Source organism: Aplysia californica, unplaced genomic scaffold (genome assembly GCF_000002075.1).
Source record: "Aplysia californica isolate F4 #8 unplaced genomic scaffold, AplCal3.0 scaffold00724, whole genome shotgun sequence".
Lineage (NCBI taxonomy): Eukaryota > Metazoa > Mollusca > Gastropoda > Aplysiida > Aplysiidae > Aplysia > Aplysia californica.
In genome coordinates this window covers 305,489-319,784 of record NW_004797994.1, presented here as the reverse complement: position 1 = coordinate 319,784, position 14,296 = coordinate 305,489, and the positions used below count along the sequence as shown (strand labels likewise).

Genomic DNA, 14,296 nt, shown 5'->3' with positions numbered 1-14,296 from the left:
AGAGAGAGAGAGAGAGAGAGAGAGAGAGAGAGAGAGAGAGAGAGAGAGAGACTACACACCTTTTCATTCATCTCTGTTCTCTTCAGCTCTGATTTGGCAAGAGTGTCCAACACAGCTGCCTGCACATCCACTTCCTGTTCGCAGAGATCATCCAGCTCAGACCTGACTCGCAAAGTAGAATTAAACTCAGGCCGTGCAAATGCATGTTCAAACTCTGAATCCCCAACATCTTTACCTCCATCGAAAGGATACGAATATTCTGCTTCCACATGTTTGTTTTTGCTTTCGCGAATGATGAAAGGTTTCGGTGGGTTCTTGTCATACTGTGAAAGAGCAGATTTCAAAAACTGTGGTCCAGCTTGTTTTTTCTTCTTCCTTGTCTTTAGATTGTCGAGAACTACAAAATTGCCAGGTAGATCTGATTGTGAATTAATTATTGACTTCCTAGTACATGAGTCAGCGGAAGGTTTCGTCTTTATAATAGTCTTCCGATTAGTTTTTCTGTTGGAAAGGGACTTTCCTTCTTTTTGGAGAGTACCAGGCTCTATGGAAATGCCAGAATCCCCGTCAGAAGGACTGATGGTAAGGGAAGCTGTTTTAGAGGTAGATGCGAAAGTTAAAAGACTGGGTAAACTCATCTCACTAGACTTGTATGTTTGTGGACCGTGCAAAGCTAGAGAGTCTTCCAGCACTGACTCATCAGAATAGGCATTAGGGTCATAGCTTTTGGGAGGGCTCAGCGGCTTCCACTGAGGGGATCCACTACTGGGAGATTCAAAATTTGAACTACTACTTAGTTCCCGTCCTTTCAAAGTGATGGGCGATTTCATATTTGCAAAATCAACAGAATCACTAGTCTCATCACCCGAGGAAGCAGAGGGAAGATCAAAACGTACAGAGTGCTTTCCCTTAGTCTTTAAATCACTAGTCTGGTCTTCCAAATTCTCTTTTATTTCAGCTGAATCTAGAGCAAAATTGTCTTTCACAACACTGAGATATTTAGGCAAAGGCTTTTCTGGGGTCACAAACAGTGATGGATTTAGTTTAACATTCATTCCTGGACTCCATGCCATTGGAACAGGGATTTGATTTGTATCATGTGGTTCTAGAATGTTCTCCTTACTAGATTTGGAAGACCAGTCCTGACCCAAAGATTTTTCTGGTGTGAGGAATATGGAAGGACCTGCCAACATGCCTGGGCTCCATGCCAGAGGTGAAGGGACACCTTTAGCAGAGAGAGTCTCATCATCTGCCGGAATATATGACTTTAAAGAGCTTGAGGCCAAATTGGTGTTGGGGTTATTGAAGTTTCTGTCGGTTGTCATTGAAGGCACAGACGATGAACTGCTTTGCAGTGAGTGTTTCGGAGGCTTTAGAGGAATAAAGTCCCCTTTCTCATCTTCATTCCAAATACTGTCTCTCTCAGGACCAAATCTACTGTATTTATAGCTGAGGTGCTCATACTCAGAGACAGCACCCTGAACAGTAGGGGATGGCATCATGCTATCAGCCAATACGTTCAGACGCTGTGACCTGCAAGAAACACAAAATTTATGAATAAGAATTTATAAGCTGTCATTCATACAAAATGTTGGCTGATCACTTGAACATCATGTTACCTCGGTATAAGACATGACATATATCTATCTATCTATCTATATATATATACATACAGTCGAACTTGCCCTGATGGCCACCTCTATAAAATGGCCACCTGTACAAACGACCACTTTCCATTTCCCCTTTGCGTTTTAAAAATATAATTTAACTGTGTAAAATGGGCACTTGTCATCCAAGGCAGCCGCGGCCACCATATTTTAACACACAACCCCTTTCACACTAAACAATAACACCTGTCTTTAACGGCCACCTTAGTGACTCCATTACGTTTTGTCATAAATTGTGCATTGACCCCTGGCGTTGTGAGCGAGCCGTCATAATCCAGTCACCTGTTGTTGTTGTTAGGTAGTCCCTTCAACCGATCATGTTGCGTAGGCCCCTCCCACTGTTGACCAATAGGTAACAAATTTTCAGCTGCTGGTGAGGTAAACATGTGATCCCTAAAAACCATAAGCCCCGACCAGAACTCATACACAAATCGTAAGTGAAATGAGTGGTCACTGTTTACCCAGTCTGTAACAAAATAACAATGGACTTCAACATGAACTTGTGACAGAAGCGTCGCTCGTTCTCCGAGTGGTGGCGACCCATGTGTTTGTTTTACCACAAAACTCGGTCCTCCTTGTCTGACACATTTTGTTTTATTGTCACCCTTGCACAAAAGCAGCAAAAAAAAAGAAGGGAAAAAAAATCCCCAGTGAAAACAACAACAACAACAATGCGGCAACCTCAGAAAGGAATGGTTTGTTTTCTTCATCTTGATCAGTCCTGCCTAAGACGGCCACTTGTCTTATACGGCAACTTTTCTCCTTGAAAATAGGTGGCCGTCTTACACAGGTTAGAATATATATATATATATTTCAGAATGCCAAGTTAGAATATGATTAACTTGAAATCCCTGACGTTCTGGGCAGCCTTTCTATTGCAGAATGCTACTCCTTGTCTTCTTCCTACTGCTGTCTTTCAGTCACACCTCTGACCTCACGGTAGGTAAGATCTAACACCTAACCTTCTCGGATAAAGGCGGAAAATCATGGAGGTCCCGTGTGCAAATTGCGCATATTAAAGATCCATTGGTGGTCCAAATTGATAGGAGTAGGCTTTGGCCGCCACCAAGGCAAAATTCAAAATTAATTCCTACCAAACTAAGTACATATCCTTCAAGTTTTCTACAGCAGAAAAAAATGTTATTTCAGAGTGAAATCTAAAAAAATAAAAAAGAGCATGGTTCAGTCAATGGAATGCCACAGACTGCACAGCTTTGATTGATCTCCTTTCCCGTTGCCCATTTCGTCTGACTAAGCTGACTTGCATGAGATCTAATGCCTAATTTAGTTACATTTTGTCACCCAAATCTACTCATAAATCCTGCTCCAGTACTACAGGATCAGGATCTAAAGGTATCTTTCTTTCTCTTTTTTTGGGGGGGTTAACATTGCAGGTCCAACTCTAATACTAGACCTAGGTCTAAGTTTGCCAGGCTAAGAGAGCTAAGTATCAGTAAGTACCCAGTACTTATTAAGGTTCGAACGAAGGGACGTAATTAAAGTGCATTTGCATAGGATTTAAATTCAATGAAGGGGAGTAAAAAACCTTGGTACCCGACACCCATACCCGGATGCAACTACAGTGGAATTCGGATTCAACGAGCTCGGTTGCAACAAGATGAGATAGCTTCCCCGTTTTTTTTTTCTTCTTTAAAATCAATAAAAATAACCTGGATTCAACGAGAACTTAAATCAGAAAGCTCGGATTCAACGAGGTCGCTTCCAGGGTGAACAGCCCCGCAGGTGTGGCTTCGCCCATTTTGCTCCCAGAACGAACTTTATCTCTTCCAAGAAACCATCCATTGCACCTGATTCGTGAACCATTATTCACTCAGGCGATTGCATTCGACCAATCAGCGGCCTTTTTTCATACCATATATACCACACATGCGTTGTTGGCATGCGCACGTGTCTACTCTGGTAAGCGTCTGGGTCGGATGGGCGGCCCGCACATGTGTGGTTGTGTGTCCGTGTCGGGTGTGGCTGTGTGTTCGTGTCGGGGAGGGGGCACTTGCGGCCTGAGCGTCGAACATTGCAGATACAAACGCGTCACAATCTTTTTCCCCTCTTGGCAACTGATCATTATTATAATGCTACGCTAGTCTTAACGTAGATCTACGTAATGAAATGTGCGCTGGTCAATGGAATCAAAAGTTGCCATATGGCATATGCCAGGCTCTACACATCAACACAACTTTTTGGTAAACAATCAAGATAATACAGAACGCATTAGAACGAATCGGTTTTTTTTAACACAGCTCATAATATGCAGGCACTTCAGCGGAAGAGTCGCTGATGGCAGATTCATTCCTGAAGGCTTCCCATCTCCGGCCAAAGGCATTTCACGTTTGTTGGTTGACGCCAATATATCAATCCTCTTGAGTTTCGGCCCTCTTGAGGAAGCTGCAGTTTTACTTTGATGGGAGAAGGCATGTATGTTCAGCAATGCAGACACCACGGCGGGGCCCTCGTCCGGCGTTGTATACATGCAGCCAGGTGCAGGGCAAGAGACATTGACCATTGTGGAGGGTAAGGCACGGTTTGTGGAGTCGGCGACAAGCGCACCTTGGCACTCAGTATTTCGGCGGTGGCGAAGCAACGGACGGCGGATATACGAACATGAAAATGGAGGATTCAGGTATAAACGGAAACGCTAACGAGGTTGACTTGATGTCGTCATAAAGAATGACTCATCACTTGTCGGATAACATCAATGAACTTTTAATAATTCGCGTGCGATGAAAAAAGAGCCCTCCTTCCATATACCCGAAATTCATATCCGTCTTTTCTGACTGAAATCACGGCACCAGTTCAGTCAGAGCAAGCACTCTACGTTGAAAACGAGATAATTTTGCTGTTAGAACTCCTGTTCCTACTAAAGCAGCTTTAAATTGCTTCGTCCAGACTTGATGATGGTCCTTCCTTCATAAGCTTTGCTTTCTTGGGTCGTTTTCTTTTCGAAGCTACGGTCCTATCACCAAAAGCGCTGGCTGACGTGGCGGCGGCACAGACGGCAATCTTAGGTTATAATTAATGTATGTTAGAAGTTATATTCAAGTGCATTTAAGGAGGGGGGTGGGGGGAAGTGAAATGCTATTTTTGTTATTACATAATTTAAACGATAAATGATAGCATAGATAGATTACATAGACTCCCGAAAGTTTCCCACAAACTTAAAAAAAAAAGTGGTTGCCATGGAAAGGGCAGCCACCTTGAAAATAAACACCTCTTTTCAGTCTTAGTTTTAACACTTCTCTCTCGAACAAAGGAAATCAACATTTCGACGTTTTCCCCTTTATCTAGTGCTTCCATGCTCCTTCGTTCCTTTGAAGTAGATTTGGCGGGAAATTAGTCCCGCCCACTTCACGAAGAATTCGGGTGCCGAAGAAAAAAGTTTCGCTCCCTTGTGCGAAACAAAATCTTCGCATGCGAATTTCGGACTCGGCCATGCGAAATTCCGGTATATGGATTTACACAATGACAAAAAGGTTGGTGCGAAAAAAATAGTTCGCACGCGAAATTCGCACCCGAAATTCGCATCGGTTTTTCGGGCATATGGAATGTCAGTACGCTTGCCGCCAGAGCGCCCTGTTCATACCTAAAACTATCTTTTGTTTTCAAAAGAGTTAGCACTTGCAACAAAATAAGTTTATATAAGTGCCGAAGATTAGAGGTGTTAGTGTTACAAGAGAGGGAAAAACACAAAAAGAAGGAAGAGAAAGATAAGAGAGTGAAAAAGAGAAAAAGAAGGAGCAGAACACACCAGGACCAACCACCCTTAATACTATTTTTACACACACCACACTTACAATCACACACAAAAATACATAAACACAGAGAGAGAGAGAGAGAGAGAGAGAGAGAGAGAGAGAGAGAGAGAGAGAGAGAGAGAGAGAGAGAGAGAGAGAGAGAGAAAGAGAGGGGAAAGAGAGAAAGAGAGAGAGAGAGAGAGAGAGAGAGAGAGAGAGAGAGAGAGAGAGAGAGAGAGAGAGAGAGAGAGAGAGAGACACACACACACACACACACACATCATGCATATACACGTGTGAATAGCCTCTAAATATATTTAATACTTAGCATGTTACACACACACAAATCACACAACATACACATTGGATAAAACGATATGAGGATAGCTTTATTGGTTGAGTTTGTCAGAAGTAGACTTGACTAAGACTTTGTACATGTAGTTACATTATAAACAAAAATCTCCATAGCCTCACAACGATATTCTCTCTGTCTCTAAACACACACAAATCACACAACATACACATTGGATAAAACAATATGAAAGCTAAAAGAGCAAATAAAAAATGAATGACCCAGGACATATTAACACTAGAGAAGACAGTCAAAATCAAACATGGAAAAGCACATCTTTAGCTATAGTATTTGGTCTAATGCTTGCTTTTCTGCACCAAAGGGTGTGACATCACGATTTTGAAAACCAATTTCATCTTATTTAAATCACATGGGTCTCAACTCAGAATTAGTGAACTATTATGTCCAAACGATAAAAACCTTCTGCTAGAAACCATAGAAGTCCCAGACACAGACTTTATCATCGCTGGAGATTTCAACAGCCAGTCCTAGAGTTGGGGATATAACAGACTAGACAGGAGAGGAGAAGAAATAGAGACTTGGCAAGATGAAAACCATCTTCTGCTTGTAAATGATCCTTTAGATCAACCCACATTTTATTCTCGAGCTTGGCATTCAACTACGACTCCAGACATAGCACTCTGCACAGAAAACTTGCACAGACATCTAAGTAGAAAAGTGGAAACCCAGCTTGGGGGAAGTGACCATCGCCCTGTTCTTCTTACCATAGTAGAGAGCCTGCCAGAGGACAGCCCGAAAAGGCCGAGATGGAACTACAAAAAGGCCGACTGGAGACTTTTCAGCATAAGAACTAATGAGCTGACAAAGAACATCGCAGTCTTCGACAAAAACATAAACAATGCCATCTCAGAGTTCAATGAAAACATCCTAAAGTCAGTAAAAGAAACCATACCTAGAGGGGTAAGGAAAAATTACACCCCGTACTGGACGCCAGAACTCCAGAAAACACATAACGACCTCATCAAGGCCAGAGAAGAAGCCGAATCACATCCAGGGATAGAAAACAACAACAAGCTACAGAGGTGCAAAGCCCACTATCTCAAAACCAAGTTGGAGTGCACCAGGAAAAGCTGGAGAGACAAAACGCACAAACTTAACCTCTAAAAGGACACCACAAAACTATGGAGGCTTGTAAAGGGGCTAAACGACGAAGGAAATAAAAGTGCCAAGATCACTCTAAAAATTGAAGGAAAGATGGAAATGGAGAAAAGGGCAGCACATACCTTTGTAAAAGCATTTGCTCAAGAAAGCAACATCAAAATACCAAGAGAGAGACAAAAAGAAGTCAGACAAGAGGAAAGAAGAAAAAGAAGTACAAATAACATCCCGGAAGCAATGGAGAAGGACATCACTATGGAAGAGCTGAAGAAAGCAATAAATCAACAGAAGCAAAGAAAATCACCAGGCCCCGATGAAATTACAAACGAAATGCTACAACATCTGGGCAACACAGCGTTACAGACTCTACTTGATATATTCAACTTAAGCTGGAAAAAAGGGCAAGTACCTCAGTGCTGGAAAGAAGCAACGATGATCCCGATCCTCAAACCAGGGAAAAATAAGGCAAAACCATTAAGCTATAGACCTATCAGCCTCACAAGCTGTGTATGTAAGACAATGGAGCGCATCATAGCTTGCAGAATGCAGTGGTACCTAGTACCAGAACAAGCTGGATTCCGTCAGTTCAAGAGCATAGAGGACCAAACAACATACTTGTCCCAAGTAATAGAGGACTCCTTCCAGGCACAGAAAGTGATGCTAGCAACATTTGTTGATCTACAAAAAGCGTTTGACAAGGTGTGGAAGGAGGGTCTACTAGTCAAGCTCCTTAGAAGTGGTATCCAAGGCAACATGTACCTATGGACCAAATCCTATCTACACAACAGAAGAACCTGTGTGCTGGTGGATGGATATCAAGGACGGAAAATGCTGCTGCGACAAGGAGTACCCGAAGGTGGAGTCATGTCACCTTTGCTCTTTATCCTCTTCATCAATGACCTCATGAAAGAACTGCCGAAAGGAATACATGCCGCATTGTATGCAGACGACCTGGTTCTTTGGTGCTCTGAGGAATTCATCACTACTGCCACACATCGCATGCAACTAGCATTGGACAAACTCACTACATGGACAAAAACCTGCTGTGTAACCGTAAACAAAGAAAAGTCTCCTGCTATTCTCTTCATTCTCAGCCAGGCTGAGCCAAAACACCTCATGTTAGACAAAACCCCCCTAAAGTTCGAGAATCAACAGAAGTATCTTAGAATAATCTTTGACAAGCGTCTCACATGGAAACAACACATTCAGAATGCAGAAACTAAAGCCAGGAAGAAGCTTAACACCATGAGAAAACTAGCAGGGACTCAGTGGGGAGCAAATGAGAAAACACTTAGACAGGTCTGTATAGGCGCCATCAGGCCCCATCTCGAGTACGGATCCAGTGCATGGATGACTGCAGCACAGACTCACAAATATACTCTGGAAAAAGTGCAATATCAGGCTCTCCGAATAATCACTGGAGCAATGAGGTCAACGCCTATAGAAAAGATGGAACAAACAACATCTATAGTGGCCCTGAAGAGGATATGGGAATACAGTACACCAAGGCCACAGCTATGGAGGATCATATACTGCACACAAGAACAGCCAGATCAAATACCACAAGACTAAAAAGATCCAACTTCATCAAAGAAAGCAGAAAAATCCAAAGATCCCTACAGGACCATCTACCACCCACAGTGAACATGCTGAACCATACCCCAGAGGCACCATCATGGGAAAAGACAAACACAAACATAATTATAACTAACGTCCATTCCTATGTTCACCACAAAAGATGACCACAGCGACCTGAGCAAGAAGTCCCTCACCCTGTCCATGCTTGAACAAAGATACCCACGAGAAGCGTGGATAAGGATCTATACAGACGGATCTGCCACTGATGCTGTGAAAAGAGGAAGAGCCGGAGTGTACGTACAATTCCCAAATGGACGACGACAAGCAGAGGCAGTCCCAACAGGGCGACATTGAACAAACTACAGGGCAGAGACGGAGGCTGTAATACATGCAGCAAACATCATCAAGAATGTGGTAGACCCCTAAAGCCAAGTAGTGTTCCTAACAGATGCCATGTCAGTACTGCAGGCAATCACTTCCGGCAAACTACCAAGGCTACGAAAAGAAATTGAGGACATCCCATGTCTGAGGATCATGCTGCAGTGGATTCCATCACACTGTGGTGTCTTAGGAAATGAGCAGGCAGACAGGATGGCCAAACTAGGAACACAGAAAGAGCAACCAGACAACAGCGTTAACTACACAGAAATAAAAACTATTATAAATACATTATTTAAAGCACCGCAGACACCAAATGGCTACCATGAGCTTTCCCGTCAAGAACAAGTGATTATCTTCAGACTAAGGACACAACACACAAGACTGAGACAACATATGTACAAATGTTTTAAACTAGTACAATCACCAAAATGCCAGTGTGGAGAGGCGGACCAAACTGTTGAACACATCCTTCAGCACTGCAAGACACACAGGGCCCTGAGACAGGAAACGTGGCCAACCCCATTGACGCTGCAAGAGAAGCTATATGGGCCGACAGATGAACTGAGCAGGACGGTCCAATTTATGACAGATACCAGACTTCAAGTGTGATGCGATCGAGAAGAAGAAGTCAACTCAGAATTCTAAAAAAGGAGGAACTTTTCGGGTGATCACCACAGAAGCCCATTTTCGTGAAACGCCCATTATTATTATACTGTTGAACCCTAGAATGCTGAAATGAAAACCAACAATTTATCAAAGCAAGGTTATTTCACACCAATTTGAGGGTTTGGGAGATAATTTCAAGTAAGAGTCACGCACCAAATTTACAATCTTGATTACGTACAGAAAGTGGTGGCGCCTGGGGTCTTGTGCGACTTATTAATTTTTTCCCTTCATCATATTCGCCTGTATATATATAAACTATATATATAAAAATGAATCTTGCTTTGAGCCTAGAACCAGAATATCGACTGTCATGATTCATATCATATATATATATAGGCCTTGAAAGACAAAAATTAATGCTCTAACTCAAAGTACAGTAGAATAGCCCAAGTAGACCTATTCAGTGTGAGAGGTGTAAGAACTGTGGGAGGGCAAGATGCAGTGATACTGAAAATCTGCGAATCTTGTACAGAAAGCTAAAATATACTGCCACCACCACCAATCCGATGAAACGCGAACACTTAGGCCGTTTTCACACAAGGCCTGCACCCACGCACACTTTACTTAGCAGAGAGCTGTACATGTAGTAGTTATCAAAATTCTAAACATTAAACATATTTGTTTCCAGTTTCAGTTTTTTTTGTCCACTGGTGTTGCGTCCAGCCCTTCCCCTATCCCAGAGTGCGTCTTTAAAAAAAAAATCAATAATCTCTCCCCCCCCCCTGAGTTCTGTACTTCAGAACGCGCGCAGGTTCATTGACCAGCCACAATGGCGAGCCCGACAAGACGCTTGTATAATATAACTTTCTTTTCTTCATGATGTTGCCCCTATAAGTGACGACACAGTGACAAATATTTATTTACTTTCATGGCGACACCACGTTTGTAATGCTGAACCTGCATGTTACAATAATTGTTGCGTTATCAGACAATTACTGACAAATTTCTGGGTGGTAACGAAAGCGAAAGTAAAGGCTTACTGGACGCTCTGTTATGAAATTTAGTGGGTATCATGCTGGACTATACAGTGGGGTTGACCCTCGTGCGCCCTCTTCGAAAAAGCGCGAACTTTGCGAACAGAGTTAGAATCTACCACAGAATTCTACACTTAGTGAAGAATTCTGTGGGCTGAGTGAACTATCTCTTGAACCTTCCGGTTACCGTGTACGTAGACCCTGAGACTACGCGCCCGGTTACCGTGTACGTAGACACTCTGTTATCAAAAAACCAAGAAAGCTTCCACAATTCAGGCAGAACTACAATATTATTCTAGATCTAGTACTGGCGTATCAAATGGCTCGGGAGCTATTCAGAGAACGCGGCGTTGCAAATAGCACGGGAGCTATTCAGAACGCGGCGTTGCAAATCGAAGTGACTATTCGGACTGGAGTACGAATATGAAAAAATGTTATTCGGACTCTGATTCTTGTCCAACATGACATCACTTCCGACTTCTGACTTCCTGAGACTCGTGACTCCAGCTTCCTGTCCTGCCTCACTCGTGACTCGCCTCAGGCTGGGTAGAGACCGGGATCACTTCGGGCAAAAAGGCGTTTTGTGCAGGAGTCGAGTTTTTATCTTATGATAAATTTTAGGCCGGCCTCAAAAGTTATAGCGCTTCTAATAAATGTTTATTTGTCAAGAGGTCATCAGAAGCAATTAAAGATGGCTCGTTAGCGCGTGTCGGGGTCGGATGGGCCGCCTGCACACTTGTGGCTGTGTTCGTATCGGGGGGGGGGGGCACTATCGGTCCGGGCGTTGAACGTCGCATACGCGTCAGTCTTTTCCCCCCCGGCAACTGATCATTATTACAAAATAAGCTAATCTTGACGTAGATCTATGTTATGAATTGTGCGCTGGTCTATGGAATCAAAAGTTGCCGTATGCTCAGCTCTGTACAGCAACACAAGTTTTTCTTGGTAAACAATCGATATGACACAGGCTTGTGTATTTGAACGAATCGGTCTTTTTTTTTTACACAGCTCATAATATGCAGGTGCCAGGTGGTCTGCTAATCTTCAATTTTACCTTTTTCTACAACAAAGAAAGTGGGAAACATGGGGGGGGGGCGTATCAATGAGGCGGCGGGCATCGGATCGGCAGAAAAGGTGTGGGGGAAACTAAAAAATGGCGGAAAATTGGAAGCACTGAACGTTAGATCTATAGTATAGAACTAGAACGAAGACACTTCCTTTTTTCCGGACCCGAGTCCGAATAACATTCGGTGTTGACAGTCAAATTGACCAAAACAAAGTATAAAAATGATGTTAAAACCCAAAAGTAAATTAATTTGGTCGTCTACAAAGATTCTACTTTAACTTGAATCGAGCTGAACTACGCGGGTCGCCATTTTGTTTTGGCCGGAAGTTCTCGCGCTACTCCTCTCTCTCTCTCCACTGCCCCCAGACAAAATTGTACTCTTTTAGTAGGCTAAGAGTAATGGAACGATTGTTCATGGAACAGAATTCTACAATTTTTCTGTTATCACAGTGTAGAATTCTGTGGTTTTAGGGTGAACGCAAAATTGGTTAGCCTAGAACTAGGCTATAATAACAGTGAACGGGCACCGGGTGAGAATACGATCATCGAAATGATCGATGGCCGATGGCCGTTGCCGTTGCAAATAGCGCTTGCCTAGAAGAAGGCTCCAATTACAGCAAAATTACCGTAAAATGACCTCAGGTATTTCTTTTCTTTCATCTTCACGCACTGGCTGAAACCATAGCCTAATAAAGCCTCTGATTCTGACTGACTGTGTCTCTGATTCGTAGCTGATCACCTTCTCCTTTTCTTCATTCAGATTCAGTAATCAAGTTCAGACTTGATTTCGACAAAAAAACTTGGGCTTGGGCCGACTTGGCCGTCTTGTACACTTTGTGGCGTCTTATAAAACCCAATTACACATAACATATGGCATGGCAAGCTTATTTTTCATAAGAATAAGTCTATACGTCTTTGTAAGATATAACGAATACCAACAGCTAACACGTTTCATAACATGATATTTGGGCGAGTTGCCCGTTACTTACCTAAGAGATTTGTTTACACCGCCATTATAAAACGGAGCGGAAGTAGAAGTGCGCATGTCATTCTACAACATTTACGTTACGCAAAGGAAGATGGCGACTAGCAGAGTGTTGACAAGGTTTTCGCAAGGGCCGAAGGCTCTTTTTCAGTATATCCAGGTAACAGTTAGTTCTTTAGTGTTTGTTGGTTGCTGCAAGTTTTATGCCTTTTAACATTATCACTGCATGTTGTCTGAGGGATTATCTAGTGTAGGGAAGTAAGTGTAAAGTTCCGTTCTTTGTCACCTTCACAGAAGGAATAGAAACCAACCTTGACCTTCTGCTGGCCAGTTACTGAGGCTTGCGAGTGTCCAAAGGCAAAAAGGACAAGAATGGAAATAACATTTTGGTACATAATAATTTACAGTTTCTACTTTTCCCGATGCTTTTCCAGTCTTTAACTCATTTTCTAGGCTCATATTGATTTAGCTTAGTATTTTCCTTTCACCACTACGTCTAGATCTAGAATCTAGATCTAGATCTAGATCTAGATCTAGATCTACAATTTGTTCACCACAAACACTGACTACCATGCCATAGCCATAGCCATAAAGTCTAGATGCCATTTTTATAGGCTATTATATAAAATATGCAAGTGGTTATTCTCTGGCGTCGCGCCAGTCAATAGATTAGAAGCTATTCTTCGGCGTCGCGCCGCCGGTCTCGAGTCCGAATATGAAAAAATGTTATTCGGACTCAGATTCTTGTCCAGCATGACGTCACTTCCGACTTCCTGTGACTCGTGACTCCGGCTTTCTGTCCTGCCTCACTCGTGACTCGTCTCAGGCTGGGTAGAGACCAGGATCACTTCGGGCAAAATGGCATTTTGTGCAGGAGCCGAGTTTTTATCTTACGATGAATTTTAGGCCGGCCTGAAAAGTTATAGCGCTGTTAATAAATGTTTATTTGTCAAGAGGTCACCAGAAGCTATTAAAGATGGCTCGTTAGGGTGTGTCGGAGTCGGAAGGGTGGCGTGCACACGTGTCGCTGTGTGTAGTGTGTGTGTCGGGGAGGGGTGGGGGGCACTATCGGTCCGGGCGTTGAACGTCGCATACACGGTCTTTTATCCCCCGGCAACTGATCATTATAATACAAATATAATAAGCTAGTCTTGACGTAGATCTACGTAATAAATTGTGCGCTGGTCTATGGAATCAAAAGTTGCCGTATGCTCGGCTCTACACAGCAACACAACTTTTTTCTTGGTAAACAATCGAAATGACACAGGCTTGTGTATTTGAACGAATCGGTCTTTTTTTTTTTACACAGCTCATAATGATAATGTGTAGGTGCCAGGTGGTCTGCTTATAAATCTTCAATTTTACCTTTTTCTGCAACAAAGAAAGTGGGAAACATGGGGGGTGGGGGGCGTATCAATGAGGCGGTGGGCATTTGATCGGCAGATAAGGTGTGGGAGAAACTAAAAAATGGCGGAAAATTGGAAGCACTACGTTAGATCTATGGAACGAAGACACTTCCTTTCTTCTGGACCCGAGTCCGAATAACATTTTTTCATATTCGGACTCGAGTCCGAATAATAATTTTTTTTGTTCAGACTCGAGTCCGAATAGAGGAAGAAATGTTATTTTTGGACTCGAGTCCGAATAACGACGGTAAACTAATAATTTGTCGGCGCAGATTTGCAAATACCTCTCTCATCTGTTTGTCTTGGAATAAAATTTCCACAACTTTACCACTTCTTCGTGCCACTTCCATTGA

General features: G+C 42.9%; 2 protein-coding genes across 2 annotated transcripts in view; one reads left to right on the top strand and one right to left on the bottom strand.

Moving 5' to 3' along the window:
• Positions 1-12,597, bottom strand: part of LOC101849004 — a 14,846-nt gene extending 2,249 nt beyond the window's left edge. Inside the window, exons 1-2 of the mRNA XM_005108830.3 lie at positions 12,542-12,597; positions 60-1,533 (exon numbers count right to left, since the gene is read on the bottom strand). Of these exons, the coding sequence (XP_005108887.1) occupies positions 60-1,533; positions 12,542-12,597 (1,530 nt within the window). The remainder of the gene's footprint in view (positions 1-59; positions 1,534-12,541) is intronic.
• LOC101847845 (succinate dehydrogenase [ubiquinone] iron-sulfur subunit, mitochondrial) overlaps positions 12,592-14,296 on the top strand; it is a 24,484-nt gene continuing 22,779 nt past the window's right edge. Inside the window, exon 1 of the mRNA XM_005108826.3 lies at positions 12,592-12,697. Within this exon, the coding sequence (XP_005108883.2) occupies positions 12,596-12,697 (102 nt within the window). The 5' untranslated portion in view covers positions 12,592-12,595. The remainder of the gene's footprint in view (positions 12,698-14,296) is intronic.